This window comes from Heteronotia binoei, chromosome 12, assembly GCF_032191835.1.
Source record: "Heteronotia binoei isolate CCM8104 ecotype False Entrance Well chromosome 12, APGP_CSIRO_Hbin_v1, whole genome shotgun sequence".
Taxonomy (NCBI): Eukaryota; Metazoa; Chordata; class Lepidosauria; order Squamata; family Gekkonidae; genus Heteronotia; species Heteronotia binoei.
The window spans coordinates 60,622,222-60,636,714 of record NC_083234.1 but is presented as its reverse complement, the minus strand read 5'-3'; the positions used below and the strand labels follow the sequence as shown (position 1 = coordinate 60,636,714).

Genomic DNA, 14,493 nt, shown 5'->3' with positions numbered 1-14,493 from the left:
GGAAACTGGAATGATACTGCTTTCTGTGGAATGATATTGTTTTTTGAAAGTTGTTTCGCAATGTACTTGGGACCAAATTCCTTACAAAGGCTAAAATTGCCATGCCCAGTCTGAGCTGGAGGAGAATTAGTGGGTGTAGGGAGGACAGTTTTAGGATTTGAGGTCTTGGATATTGCTTTGAATCAGATGCTGCCTGTGGACTTGTTTTTGCACCCTTCCAATATCAGTCTGTACATTTGTAAATATATTATTGCAGACATGGGATGACTGTCCAGATGTAATCAAAACATGGTTTTTCCAGGTTTTTTTTTTTTAAAAAAAAGCCCAGCAGGAACTCATTTGCATATTAGGCCACACCCCTGACACCAAGCCAGCCAGAACTGCATTCCTGCAAAAAAAAAAAAAGCCTTGGGTTTTTTCAATCCGAGAATGGAAATCCTTGACATTCTTGTACATAGTCCCCCCCCCCCCCCCCCCCCCCAGTGTGCAGCTCAAATATTAAAAGGCTTTCCGTTTCTTCACACATTGCCATTAAAGCATTTGGGACTTAAAAAAAAAAAGTTTAGAAGAAATCTTTTAAAAAGAAAATACTTCTTTGGTATTGCCACAGCACGTAGGGATGGCCTCAAACTTACAAAAAAAGAATTAAATTTGTGGAGGATTGATCCATCAGTGTCTATTAGCCAACTTGGCTCAATAGAATCTCCAATACTTCTAAATGCCAATTGCTGGAGGAGACAGTAGGGAGAGGCTTATAGGTTGACCGCTCTGGAAAGCTGGATGCTGAACGACGTGGTCTGATCCAACAAGCAGCTTCTTATGTCTGGGACATCTGGGTACATTTCTGCTGTTGTCATCTCGTATGGATGAAAACTGGTCTCTGGAAAAATCTAGCAACCTGGCACTGGAGGCAGCGTAAAAGAGTACAAAGGCTTCCTTGTAACTGAGCAAACCGAACTGAGTTGCTGCTTTTCGTTCCTTGTCGCCTCTTATCAGCCCATCAGCATGGTGGAGCACGCTGAATTCCTGAAGGCTGGAAGGGAGCCTGGCCTCCAGATCTGGCGGATTGAAAGGTTCGACCTGGTGCCGGTGCCCAGAAACTTGTACGGGGAGTTCTTTACCGGAGATGCCTACGTGGTCCTAAACACCATCCGACAGCGCAGCGGGAATCTGCAGTACGATCTTCATTTCTGGCTGGGTAAGGAAAACTCTTTCTTGGAGGGCTGTACAGAGACAGAGCTGCCTGTCTCTTCACTGCAGTTAAAACATTGGGAGCAGGCTGCACAATCCGGTTCTCCATTCCGGAGCCCTTCCCACTCGAGAAGGAACTCTCCAACATCTTAGTCTTCTGCTTTTATTATTTATAAAAGTAAAGTCACAGGTCACAGGTTTTGGTGACTCATTTATTTAAAGCATTTCTATCCTGCCTTTCCACCCAATTCTGGGTACCCAAGGACCCTGCAAGGAAAGTTGCCAGCTCTGGGTTAGGAAAAACCTGGAGATTTTGGGGATGGAGCCTAGGCAGGACTAGTTTTAGGGAGGTGAGGGACTTTGGCAAGGTATAATACCATAGAATCCACCCTCCAAAGCAGCCGTTTTCTCCAGGAGAGCTGATCTTGGTCACCTGGACATCAATTGTAATAGCAAGAGACCTCCAGATGCCACCTGGAGGCTGGCAACCCTAAAGGTAAAAAAGGTGGATACATATGACGGCTTGCAAAGTGCAACTCAAAGAAATGGGTGAATTAACCCTGTAAATAGCCAGGTGCTGAGACATTCTGCCTATGCAAACCTAGTGGGTCTCACTGAGTCTGCATCTGACTGGCGGCAACCCAATGCCTCACTGACCTCTTGCGTTTCCTTCTTTTTTGATTCCTAGGGGATCAGTGCAGCCAGGATGAGAGTGGAGCTGCAGCCATTTTCACTGTCCAGTTGGATGATTACCTTGGTGGCAAGGCAGTGCAGCATCGGGAGGTGCAAGGACACGAGTCTTCCACTTTTCTGGGGTACTTTAAGCCTGCCATCAGATACAAAGTGAGTACCAGTTGGGGCAGGGTATCTGTATTTCATTACTATAGAGGCTAGCTGGTCAGCCTTCCAATGTGGGGGGCTAAAGAATGGTTGCTTAATTTGCTAATGCTGGGTCATAAATTCCCTTCCAGATTTTCAGTCAATTGAAGTGATGGGGGTAGAGGAAAGCAAATTCCAGGGGGAGAGTGCTGGGGTGATTTGCCAGTTTTCCAAGGAGGCAATGTCCCACTGGGGTTTGTGTTTTTGGCAGAGAAGGAGGCACCTAATCCAGATCCCACACAAACAATTTGGAAATCAGAATATGGATGGTGAATATACAGATCGGGCCTGTTCTTATTTATGAACTGTTTCTGTATGCCGCTTTTCTCCCCTGCTTCTTTTACCCAAAGCCATCTTCTGGATTTGGCATAGTCTGATCAATCACATTTGTTTTAGTAGTGTGCTATTATAAAACAAATGCCAACAATAGAAAACAACATCTATTGACACTATAACAACAACCAAATATTTGCATGGTATGCCAATTGAATGAAATACACCCTGGAGTCTTGCTCAGTGGGGGACATTCTAATGCCAGATCTTTATACTCAAGGACTGGAAAGAATCTAATGTAAGAGAGGGGCTGTGGCTTACCAGTAGAGCATCTGCCTTGCATGTTGAAAGTCTCATGTTATGTGAAAGAGCCCTGTCTCAAACCATGGCGTGCTGCTGCCACTCAATAATAGCCAAGACCGATCTTGTTTGACTATATATAAGGTAGTTTCATCTGTTCATGTCATGTGTCATCTAGTCCTTGAGCATGCCAGTCTTGCCAAACTATCTGAGCCAATAGTGATGAGAATGTCATTGAAGATCCTCTGTAAATTTAGGGGTTGCAATGGTGTGTGTGTGTGGTGATTTGCTGGTTGCCCACAAACCACTTCATGTGGATGCACACTACATTTTTCCTGTGGTTTAAAACAGGGCAAACATTTCACAAGATCACTGAATTGTTATTTACTTCCTTATTGTCTCCTTTATTGGGGCTTTTGAAGTGTTAATTTGCATCCCATTGTGCAGATGTCAACCTATTCACCAGCCTGCCCTTGCACTTGTTTTAGAGATCCTTTGTTCTCTTCCCCATTGCATTTTGCCAACCTTTTGGCCAAGGCAATCCACAAATAGGTTGCTTTGCGGGGCGGGGAACAGAAAATAATTATAGCATTTTCCATTGAGGCATGGAACTACTGGGACGCTGGAGGGTACCTTCTTTCTGCTTGTGCTTCTCTTTGTTAGAGAGGAAGCTGTTTAGTCTATGGAACCTCTTCTTGTGCTAGGCACTTTTTGGCACCTTGGAAGACAATGGTCTTGAGGTAGCAGAAATGCCTAAAATCATAGAGTTGGAAGGAACCTCCAGGGTCATCTAGTCCAGCCCTTCACAATGCAAGAAATTCACAAGTACCTCCCCACCCACACCCAGTGAACCCTGTTCAATGCCCAGAAGATGGCAAAAAACCTCCAGGATACCTGGCCAAACTGGCCTGGAGAAAAATTGCTTCCTGAATTGTGGCAATTGGCATTTCTCTGGGCATGTAAGAAAGGGCCCAGAAAACTAAGCACTGATGCAACCCTTCCTGCCCTCCCTCTCATGATCTAAGTTCTAATAGTATTTAATTATTTATGTTTGGAGATAACTTTGATGGATGTTTTAATGGGTTTTATCCATTTTAATATGGTTTATGTTATGTTTAGGGTTCTTAATTGTATCCTGTTCTTTATATTCAATAAAAATCTTGTTTATGGCAAGAAAAGAATGACTAAAAAAACCCCTCCAAAGAAGGAGAGCCCTCCATCTCCCGGGGTAGCCTCTTCCATTGATTAACTGCTCTGTCAAGAAGTTCTTCCTAATGTTTAGCTGAAAATTCTTTTGATTAAGTTTCAACCCGTTGGTTCTGGTCTGACCTTCTGGGTTAAGAGAAAACAACTCTGCCCCATCCTCTACTTGACAGCCCTTCAAGTACTAGCTTGAGAGGCACATGAGGAAGACTGCCTCCTCAGTGGACAAAGAGGACTGTGGACAGGAAGGAGATACAGGATTCAAAGCTCAGCTCACACTTTAATTAAAAGAATCCAAGTATGCCCCACAAATTTATTGAACAAAATTCACAGATTGCACGAGAAGGTGTGCTTGCATAGTTAATGGTTACAATTGTGCCTCAAAATAAGAAGGACAATGGAGAGACACACCAGGGGAGACCTAATCTTTAAAGTTGCAGTGACCGTTTACCTCACAGAAAAAGCAGCCATCCAAGGATGCAAACCCCTCAGTTACTCTGCTATCAAAGGCCCTTTCCCATTGAGGACTGGGTTGGCACTCAGGTAAAACAAACCCAGCTCCTTCTCTTGGCAGAAAACCAATGTCTTTTCTTTTTGGCTTTCAAGCCTGGTGGTGTGGCTTCTGGCTTCCGGCACGTCGTCCCCAATGAAGTGACTATCCAGAGGCTTCTCCAGATCAAAGGCAGGAGAGCAGTACGAGCTACAGAGGTCCCCGTCAACTGGGACAGCTTCAACACTGGAGATTGCTTCATCTTGGATCTGGGCAATGTAAGTTTCTTGCAGCTTCTGCACACAGAAGCATTTTGCAGCTTGAATTCAGATTTTTTTTAAGCAACTTTGTCTGTGGGCCCCTCCAACACATTTCCCTCCCCACATTTGCCCCCTAACAGTAGCCCTTTCCCCTCCAATCATGGTTCATGTCTCCCCACCCCCTGACATCCCCTCTCTGTGGCTTTATTTTCCCTCTAGTTATGGCTGCACCCCTTCCCCACTTTTGCAGCAAAGAGGGAGGGAGGAGAGTAGGACTTTCTTGCATACTTTAAGCCCCATCAGTGCAGGTCTAAAAGGAACAAGAGAGTCACCACAGTCTTATGGGGCCTCTAGGCTGAGTGTGAGAAGTGCCTAGAGGAGGCTGTGGAATGAAATCCTCGTGTGCTGCTTTCTTCTCTGCTTCCTCCAGGTACTCCTTGTATTCAGCTTAGAGGTCTCTGTGCCAGACTTTGGGCCTCAGTGGGTATTCACTAGCATTGACCCTGCTTGAATTGGGGAGGGCTGGGGGATGAGCACACCATTATTATCTTAGGTATGGCATTCAAAATGGCTGCTTGCAACTATACAATAACGAATTAGAAAAATACAATCCTATAAGACAGTGGTCCCCAACCTTTTTGGCACTAAGGGCCGGTTTTGTGGAAGACAGTTTTTCCACGGACCAGTGTGGGGGTGTGATGGTTTCAAGATGATACAATTGTGCACTTTATTTTTATTATTACATTGCAATATATAATGAAATACTTATACAATTCACAGCCCAGTTGCTAACAGGCCATGGACTGGTACTGGTCCATGGCCCGGGGGTTGGGGACCCCTGCTATAAGACACATGGAATAGCCGGCATTCGTTGCTTTCCACAAAGCAAATAGTTAGTTGCAGCTCAATGCAAGCTAAGGGTTGCCAGTTCTAGGTTGGGAAAACTCATGGAGATAGTTACCAAGTCCCCCATGTCCTCTGGTGGGGAACTATAAGAGTGATGATGTCACTCATAAGTGATGTCATCACACTGGTGACATTGTGTTCTGGCTGCTCTAGGAGCTTCTGGGAAAACCATAGAGTGTGATGACATCACTTACGAGTGTGGTTATTGTGCCGGTAAAATTGGGAGGGGATCCCCCTGCTGGCTCACTGCGGGCTGGTGGGTTGGGGACCCCCAAAGCGGGAGAACCCCTGCCCCACCCAGGAACTTGGCAGCCCTGCCTGGAGATTTGGGAGTAGAATCTGAGAATGGCAGGGTTTGGGAAGGAGAGAGAGCTCAGGAGGCATGTGAAGCCATAGCATCCACCTTCCAAAGCAGCCATTTTCTCCCCAAGGTCATGTGACCTTTGTCATTTGGAGATCAGTTGTAATTTCAGGAGAGCTCCATACACCACCAGCCTATAGAACCTCCTTCTGCAAAGCAAACATACTTTTTTAGTCCATCCTATTTAAAAGTTCTAGCCTGAAGCAAGTGTCTAAAAAGCATCCTCACCTTGAGGCATATGATGGCTTTGAAAATATGCAACTGATCTCGCCAAATTTTTTAATCCTTATGGGCAGGGGAATTATGCTGATTTTTTTTCCTTTGGCCAGGACATTTTTCAATCCACATCATTAGACTTCACCCTCCCATTCCTTTGAACCTTCTTTCTTGGATATGATGTGTTTCTTGTCAATGACAAGCACTTTCATTGTAAGTTAACCAGCCTTCCCGTCTCTTGTGGTGACAGCATTCATCTCTTGGACCTTGCTTTGTGTCTTACAGAATATCCATCAGTGGTGTGGCTCTCAGAGCAACAGGTTTGAAAAACTGAAGGCCACACAGGTTGCCAAGGGGATCCGGGACAACGAGCGAAGTGGTCGCGCCAGGGTCTATGTCATAGATGAAGGTTCAGAGAGGGAAGAGATGCTTCAGGTCATTATTTATTTCCTTAAGAGTTCAATTTCATTTCAAATGCATCTTAATTTTGCACTGGTTTTTTTTTATATATATACCTACCTTACAATGTTGCATCAATCCTCCTTCACCACTGGCCAGATGCATCCTATAATAGACAAACAAGGAAATTATTAACCACACTTCTAACAGTTGCCAAACATTTAATTGCTTCTAAATGGAAATGCAAGGAGCCCCCTGTAGTTAAGATGTGGTTTAATAGCTTATGGGACCACTTTATATTAGATAAGATGATAAATCAATATTTCTCAACTGACCCTGGGAAATACTGCAATACATTTGTGCAGATGTGGCTCCCAATAGTTACTTACCTTGTTGAACATGATATACTGCCAATCAATCCATATTACTTCGATCTGATTTATTTTTAAATTATTTGAAAGTAGATTATAGTTGAAAGCAGGGCTTTTTTTGCAGAAAAAGCACAACAGGAACTCATTTGCATATTAGACCACATACCCCTGACATCACCATTGTTTCACACAGGGCTTTTTGTTAAAAAAAAGCCCAGCAGGGACTCCTTTGCATATTAGGCCACACCCCCTAGCCAGCCGGAACTGCGATCCTGTGCGTTCCTGCTCAAAAAAAGCCCTGGTTGAAAGTATAATTGCAGACATGAACCTTTTAAAATATTATATCGTTTTATCTGAAATATTATGTTAGTGGTAATAATTACCTGTAATAAGATTGTTGCGCGGTTACTTTATGATATTTGAATGTAGGTTGTAGAATGCAGAATTTTGTATATTAATAAATTTAATCTTTCAAAAAATTAATTTTGCACTGTTGTTCAACATGGAAGCCAGTGCAATATACTGGATGATGTTTTTTTAAAAAAATATTTCATTTTTGGGTGGGTTTTTTTGTGTGTGTGTGTCTGCACCTGGAAGTCATATTGACCTCTGGTGACTGACCCCTACTGGGGACCTGGAGAATATTCAAGGAGGTGGCTGAATAACTGCCTCTGCCTCCCATCTGGGTATTTTAAGGACAGTCTCCCATCCAAGTACTAACCACAGTTGACCCTGCTTAGTTTCCAATATCTGACAAGATTAGACTTGCCTGGGCTATCCATGTTGTGTATCAGGAGCTTCAGGCAAAGATCCTTTGTTTGAAAGGATCCTGGAAGCTGCACTCAGATTGGCTACTCTTGCAGAGCCAGCCAATCAGGGAACCTCTATGGACTAGCACTCAGGGAATGAGGTTTGCACAATGTCTGATGTTCCTATTGGTTAGTTGTATTCTGGGGGTGTGTTTTGGTGGTGGGTTATGTGTATACAGGGGCCCCGTGGCACAGAATGGTAAAGCTGCAGTATTGCAGTCCAAGCTCTCTGCTCACGACCTGAGTTTGATCCCAGTGGAAGCTGGGTTCAGGTAGCCAGGTTCAGGTAGTTAACAGCCTTCCAGCCTTCTGAGGTTGGTAAAATGAGTACCCAGCTTGTTGGGGGGAAAGTGTAGATGTCTGGGGAAGGCAATGGCAAACCACCCCGTAAAAAGGTCTGCTGTGAAAACGTCATGGTGCGACGTCACCCCAGAGTCGGAAACGACTGGTGCTTGCACAGGGGACTACCTTTATATTTTACCTTTATGTGTATACAGGTGCAACTTGCCGCATGTGTTCTCAGTTCGGTTTTCGCTAAATAAAGAGCTATGCTGAAATCACTCTAGCATCTGAACCCACTGCTTTACAATCCAGGTCGGGTCCTGGATGTCATTTTCATGGAGCTAAGGGAGCTCCGATTCAAAGTCTGCTCAGCCACAGATCTTGCTGCATGGCCTCAGGCAAGTCGTTGTCTGTGTCCTTCTCTCTTGGCTACCTGAAGGGTTTCTTGTCAAGATAAAATGAGAGAACTGACTGCTTTGAGTGCCTTGTAGGAATGATGTAAACAGGTGGATGAAACTAACCTTGAGGCCAAACTGTGCATTACATGGGAGAACTGAGACTGGATCACACAAATGTTGGTTGGTTGGTTTGTTCACAAATGTTGGTTGGTTGGTTTGTGTAGGCAGTTGGCAGTTTGGAGGAAAAGTTTAGCCATTTCTCTCCAACTAAATCAAATCCTCCAAAATGCTCTTGGTCTTTCAGGTCTTGGGACCCAAGCCCAGCCTTCCTGCGGGCACCACTGATGATCAACAGGCTGATGCATCCAATCGGAGGTTGGCCAAGCTGTACAAGGTAAAAGCCAAAGCAGATGGCAAAGAAAGGGAGGGGAAGCTGATGAGTTATCTCTGAAGAGTGCAAAGATCAGCTAGAGAGGCTCACTTCCTAGTCCCTGAGCAGAGTGCATGCTGGGAAAATTGTCGACACTATCCCTCATTAGTCAGATACCTTCAGGTCCAGCAGATAGAATATTTAGTATGCTCAGAAGAAATAACAAAAGAGGGCAATATCTGGGGTATCTGGAGGAGGTGCTGCAAGAGAACACTCACTATCCGTCTGCTGCCACCATCTTCCCCATCCTCATTAGTTTATCACTTTTCTGAGCTGCCTTGGCAGTTTTTGGAAAGACAGCAGCAACCTATTGAATCTGATTGTTAATAATATGGACATAATGCCATTTGTGTACATTAGGGCTTTGGGGTTTTTTTTAATTTTGGTAGTGCATGGCAATTTTCAGAATGCAAGAGTTCTCTGCCTAGAGGACCTTACCATCTGAAACGTGAGACAAGACAAGGGAAGGAAGGGGGTGTGGAGACAGAAATAAATGGAAAGAATGTGATCTCATTAGAATCTGGGAGACCCAAGTTCAAATCCCCACTCTGCCGTGGAAGCTACCTGGGTGACCTTGAGCCAGTCAGTCTCTCTCAGCCAAACTGATCTCACAGGCTTGTTTTGATGATAAAATGGAGGAGAGGAGAACAATCTTGCAAGCTGCTTTAGGATCTTGTAAGCTACTGCTAGATTAAGAGGAGGAGGTGGGAATGAAGCGAAAAGCCTTGAATCCCAAACTGGGAGAAAAGCAGGATATAAATAAAAAAAAAGTGAAGTATAAATTAATAATAATGAGAATAATGACCGTGTGTTGTGGCCCAACAATACAAAGAATGAGGCAGTAGGATGGATGGGACCACTTCAGCCTGCAGCTGGGGACACAACATTTTGGAATGCTTCCCTGTGCTGCAAAATTTCTACAAATAGAAAGCCAGGAAAGGAAGCAAACAGAAGGGGAAGAACCTTTCTCCCTGCTGTTCCAGTTTCCCTATTTGTCCCCACCACACACAAAAGAGTATTCCAAACTGGAATCCAACCCTGGTTGTCAAACATAGCTCAGTTCATTCTACCATCTCATTTTCCTTAATGTGTGAACAAGGCCTCGTCCTTTTCAGGGAGGAAATCGTATCAAAGGCTTCTCAGGGAAGGTGGGTTTTGAGGACAAATTTGAAGAATGTGAGAGATGGTATCACACTGGTGCTTTATAGAAGAATGCAAGCCCCCAAAGGGTTTGTAATCTCAATTCAGACAGTGAGGCAAGAAGGGAAGAAGAGTCAGGCAGTGAATATGACCCCTGGGAACAGGGTTGCCAGTTCTGGGTTGAGAAATACCTGGAGATTTTGGGGGTGGAGCCTGGGGAGTGCAGGGCTTGCAGAGGGGAGGGACTTCAGCAGGGTATAATGCCATAGAGTCCACCCTCCAAAGCAGCCATTTTCTTCAGGGGAACTGATTTGGTTGTCTGGAGATCAATTGTAAAACAGGTCTTCATGAGTCACCTGGAAGTTGGCAGCCCTAAGAATGACTGCCTGGGGTTGAACCAAAGACTTGATGTAAGACTTGAGTTTTCAGTGGGCATTTGAAGGAAGAGCCATGATGGTGTTCTGAGGAGACACGAACCTGAGATGCAATCCCTGCACAGGTGTGTGTTTTTGTGTGAAGGAAGAAAACACCTATGTGAATTCTTAAAGTAAGGCATCATTCTCATCAAATCTGAAGCCCCTGGAGATCAGTCTGAGGAAAAATTGTCTGTTGTATTTGTGAATGTTCATTGGTGAATTTGGTTTATTGGGCCCACAGAACTGCTTGATTTTAATTCAGATTACTTCACCATATAATTTTGCCTTCCCCCAACCCATCACATGCCTTGATATTGCTATAAAGATTTATGTTGTGTTACATATGCCCTGCTCCAGATAACAACCAAATGAGAGGGCGGCCTGCTCTCAGATGGTCTTTCCACATATGAGTCAAGTTCAAGCGAAATTTGAGAATAGCTCTTAGGCTGAGGCTGTACTTTTGAGCATCACCCTTGGAAAATGTGAAGAGAGATGTCGAAGAGCATCTCTAAGCTTATGCAGAGTGGCTCTTCCTCTACCACCCACCAAATGACTAAAGTCCAGAGGAGGGGGAAAGTACGGTACTTTGCCAGGGTGGAGGAAGGATGTGATTATCTTTTTCAAATGATTCAAAGTGTCTGCTCCACTGCTCTGTGGCAGGTGTCCAATGGCGCAGGGACTATGGCGGTTTCGCTGGTGGCGGATGAGAACCCATTCTCCCAGGCAGCCTTGAGCTCAGAGGACTGCTTTATTCTCGACCATGGCACTGATGGAAAGATCTTTGTCTGGAAAGGTAAAGGGAGGGGGCATGGCTGAACCAGGGTATATGACAGCCAATGCCAAGTTCTGGTTTTCTCTGAAGACTGTGCATATATACGTGCTTTGTTGAGCACGGATGTGAATTTTCTGTTTGTATTTTAATAGGGTTACGAAATTAAAATTAAAATTGCCAAGCTGGATCAGAGCAGAAGGCTGGCCATACCAAGATTTTGTTTTCACTACTGGAAGCTGGCAAGGGCTGCATGGCAATGACAGTCATCTCATTTGCCTATTCTCCTTTTCTGTTTTTTGTATATGGTTCTATTTAGCAATCCTGCCTAATAGCCGTTGGTAGACCAGTCTTCCACAAATTTGCCTAATACTTTTAAAAAGTCACTTCTGCAAGTCACCCTCATTTTCATCTTGAGGCAGTGACTTCTTGTGTTAATTTTATTTTGTGCAAAGAGCTACTTCTTGCTGTCTGTCCCGAATCTACTGCCCGATTTATTGAGTGACTCTAACTTCTGGTATGGATGAAAGAAAAGTTCTTTGTGTTCCACTTCCTTCACATCATACATCATTTTATAAACACACCCCTGACACCATGCCAGCCGGAACGGCGTCCCTGTGCGTCCCAGCTCAAAAAAAACCTGTATGAGACATTTTTTTTCTTGACTGATGAACAGAATGCTGATCTGCCACTGCGTGAACAAAATGGGCTTTTGGTATGATCCAGCATGGCTCTTTCTATGTGCTTATATGCTCTCACACACAGAGGAGAAGGCCTCTTTTAACATGCTGCCTGATCTGATTCTATATGTGTCACATGAAAGCAAAATTTTCTTCAGGACAACTGTTTCTGATACACCGATCTGATCTGATATGTTGATGTGATCAGTTAATTAGTTGGCCAACCCTCACATGATTGATCAACTTATTATATTTTAACTCAATGACTGCCAAATACCAGTGTTCTCACATACCTGTTCTGAACCTAGGTAAAAATGCCAATGCTGAGGAAAGGAAGGCAGCCCTGAAAACTGCCTCTGAATTCATCACCAAGATGGGCTACCCTCGTCACACACAGGTGAGGGTCAAAGGAAAGTAGGTTGTACTTCAGTGCGGATACGGATTGAACCTGAGCGTAAAGAAACATGGCTGACAAGAAATAGGGACTATATGAAATTTCCAAAATCCTCTTTAAAGGAAGAATGTGGATGTCCTATGAACTCTTTGGAGGAAGGGTGAGATAAAATCTAATAAAGTAAAATAATATATCTAAAATTGAAATGCTGCATGGAACTATGGAATTGGACTCTAAACCAAACATAGCTTTGTTATGCTAGCTGACAGTCCAGTTCAGTTGTGTAACTAGAGGGTGATTCTGAGGCAATAATCTCCCCCTCTTTCTCTCTTGCTTAATTTTTTGCTTGTAAAATGAGGATGATACATTACTTGCCTCACAGGATACAGTGGTTGGCTTGTCTAGTAGCTTCTTCCATCGTACTTAAAATGTATAGGGCTTTATAATGAAGGGTGATTTTGTATATATGCAAAGGAGTTCCTGCTACAAAAAAAGCCCTGGTCAGAAGACATTCCTGTAGTCAGGGGAGTGAAATAGTGTTGTGTTCTTGCCCCTCTTCTTTTCAATCTTTATAATAATGCCGTCATTAAGATGTTCTCAGTCCCTGATCTTTTCCCGCCTTGGCCCTTGGCTAACTTCAGTCCTCTTGTATGTAGATGACATGGTTCTGCTGTCTCTATCTCTCATTGGTTTAAGCACGTCTGGGTTCAGCAATTGTTGTAAAGCAGAATTATTAAACATCAACTATTCAAAGACCAAGATGATAGTCTTTGGAATGAGGTGATGCAATGTCTGTTGGTCAATAGACAACTTCCCAACTGATCAGTGCAGAAATTTCAAATATTTGGGATTCAGAGGAGTTAGCCGTGTTAGCCTGTTGCTCCAAAATAGTAAAGAGTTCAGCAGCACCTTTAAGGCTAACAAATCTATTGTAGCGCAAGTTTTCAAGAAACACAGCTCTCTTCACCCAATATATCTAGGAATCTGGGAAGCTTCCATTTTCTTGGAAGTTTAATTGAGAAATTATAAAATCAACAGCCCTCTGTACAATGGAGGCCATTCTAAAATTCTGCTGCTCTAAAGGGGACTTCCTGATAGATCCTGCTAAAAAACTCTTCCAGAGCAAGGTAATCACTCAACTTCTTTATGATGTGGAGGTATGCGGATGGAACAATGCCATGGTTGTTAACCTGGAGAAAATTCAAAAACTTTTCCCTGAAAAAGATCCAAGCACTATCCCCAAATGCTCCAGCTGCCCTGCTGAGAGCTGAATTGGGCCTTGCATCCATTCAGGCACGTGTGCATATAGCCCTAATTAATTACTGGCACAAATAGAAGAGTGCTCCAGAAAGTCTGGTTTCCAGCCAGGGCCGACCCTAGACTGTCTGGCACCCTAACCTCTGGCACTACCCCCCTGCACTGATAACGTCACCAAGTCACATGGGGGGCACACAGTAGGGTTGCCAAGTCTAGCAATTTGGGAGGTGAAACTCTTATGGTAGCATATGGTTTTCATATAGTAGCACAGAGTTTTCCTCCCAAATTACTAGAGTGTCCAAGAAAACCATAGAGTTTGCCCGGACGTTCCTAGAGCAACCAGTGCATGACGTCGCCAGCGTGATGACGTCACTTCCAAGTGACGTCATTACGCCGGCAACGTTGGGGGAGGTTCCCCCCACCGCCCCAATGTGGGCCGGCAGGTTAGAAACCTCCAGGGCAGGAGAACCCCCACCTGCCCCGGGAACTTGGCAGCCCCAGCCCCCAGAAAGCCAGCACACTAGGCAATTGCCTAGTTTGCCTAGTGGCAAGGCTGGCCTTGTTTCCAGCCTAGGTTTCACTTTATTTCATAAAGATTCTACATGGTCCACCATGTAGAATTCTCCATCTGTATAAAACCGCAGATGTCATTCGTGGTGCTCCCCCAGTTCAATTTTAATTGCCAGGACTGTGTATATGCACATGATGCTGCATTCAATAGGCAACTCCCCGGTTTCAGTTAATTAAAAGGATCATTCTAGGGCACACTATCTGTCCAAAATCACCTTCTACAAACTTCACTCAGCTCTCGCATCTATTCGTTTACAGACAATGCAAACTGCCATGCTTGCAGGATGCTATGCACAAAAACCAGGCGATCAGTGTCTGTGCATTTGCAGAGCCCCAGAATCAGCTGCTTTATGCCACTACTTGTTGACCTGTCCATTTTTTTTTTCAGCTCTCAGGCAAAAAAAATTTAGACACAGTTCTGACTAGCTTAAGCCCAAGCACCTCAATGGAGAAAGTTTTATTTCTCCTTTCAGATGAGGAGCCAGTAATCTCCCAGAAA

The 14,493-nt window shown here is 44.2% G+C and overlaps 1 protein-coding gene across 1 annotated transcript in view; it reads left to right on the top strand.

Annotated features, from left to right (window-relative positions):
- Positions 1 to 974: 974 nt before the first annotated feature.
- Positions 975 to 14,493, top strand: part of GSN (gelsolin) — a 31,764-nt gene continuing 18,245 nt past the window's right edge. The window contains exons 1-7 of the mRNA XM_060250566.1: positions 975 to 1,198; positions 1,880 to 2,034; positions 4,453 to 4,614; positions 6,365 to 6,514; positions 8,643 to 8,732; positions 10,985 to 11,117; positions 12,082 to 12,170. Of these exons, the coding sequence (XP_060106549.1) occupies positions 1,006 to 1,198; positions 1,880 to 2,034; positions 4,453 to 4,614; positions 6,365 to 6,514; positions 8,643 to 8,732; positions 10,985 to 11,117; positions 12,082 to 12,170 (972 nt within the window). The 5' untranslated portion in view covers positions 975 to 1,005. The remainder of the gene's footprint in view (positions 1,199 to 1,879; positions 2,035 to 4,452; positions 4,615 to 6,364; positions 6,515 to 8,642; positions 8,733 to 10,984; positions 11,118 to 12,081; positions 12,171 to 14,493) is intronic.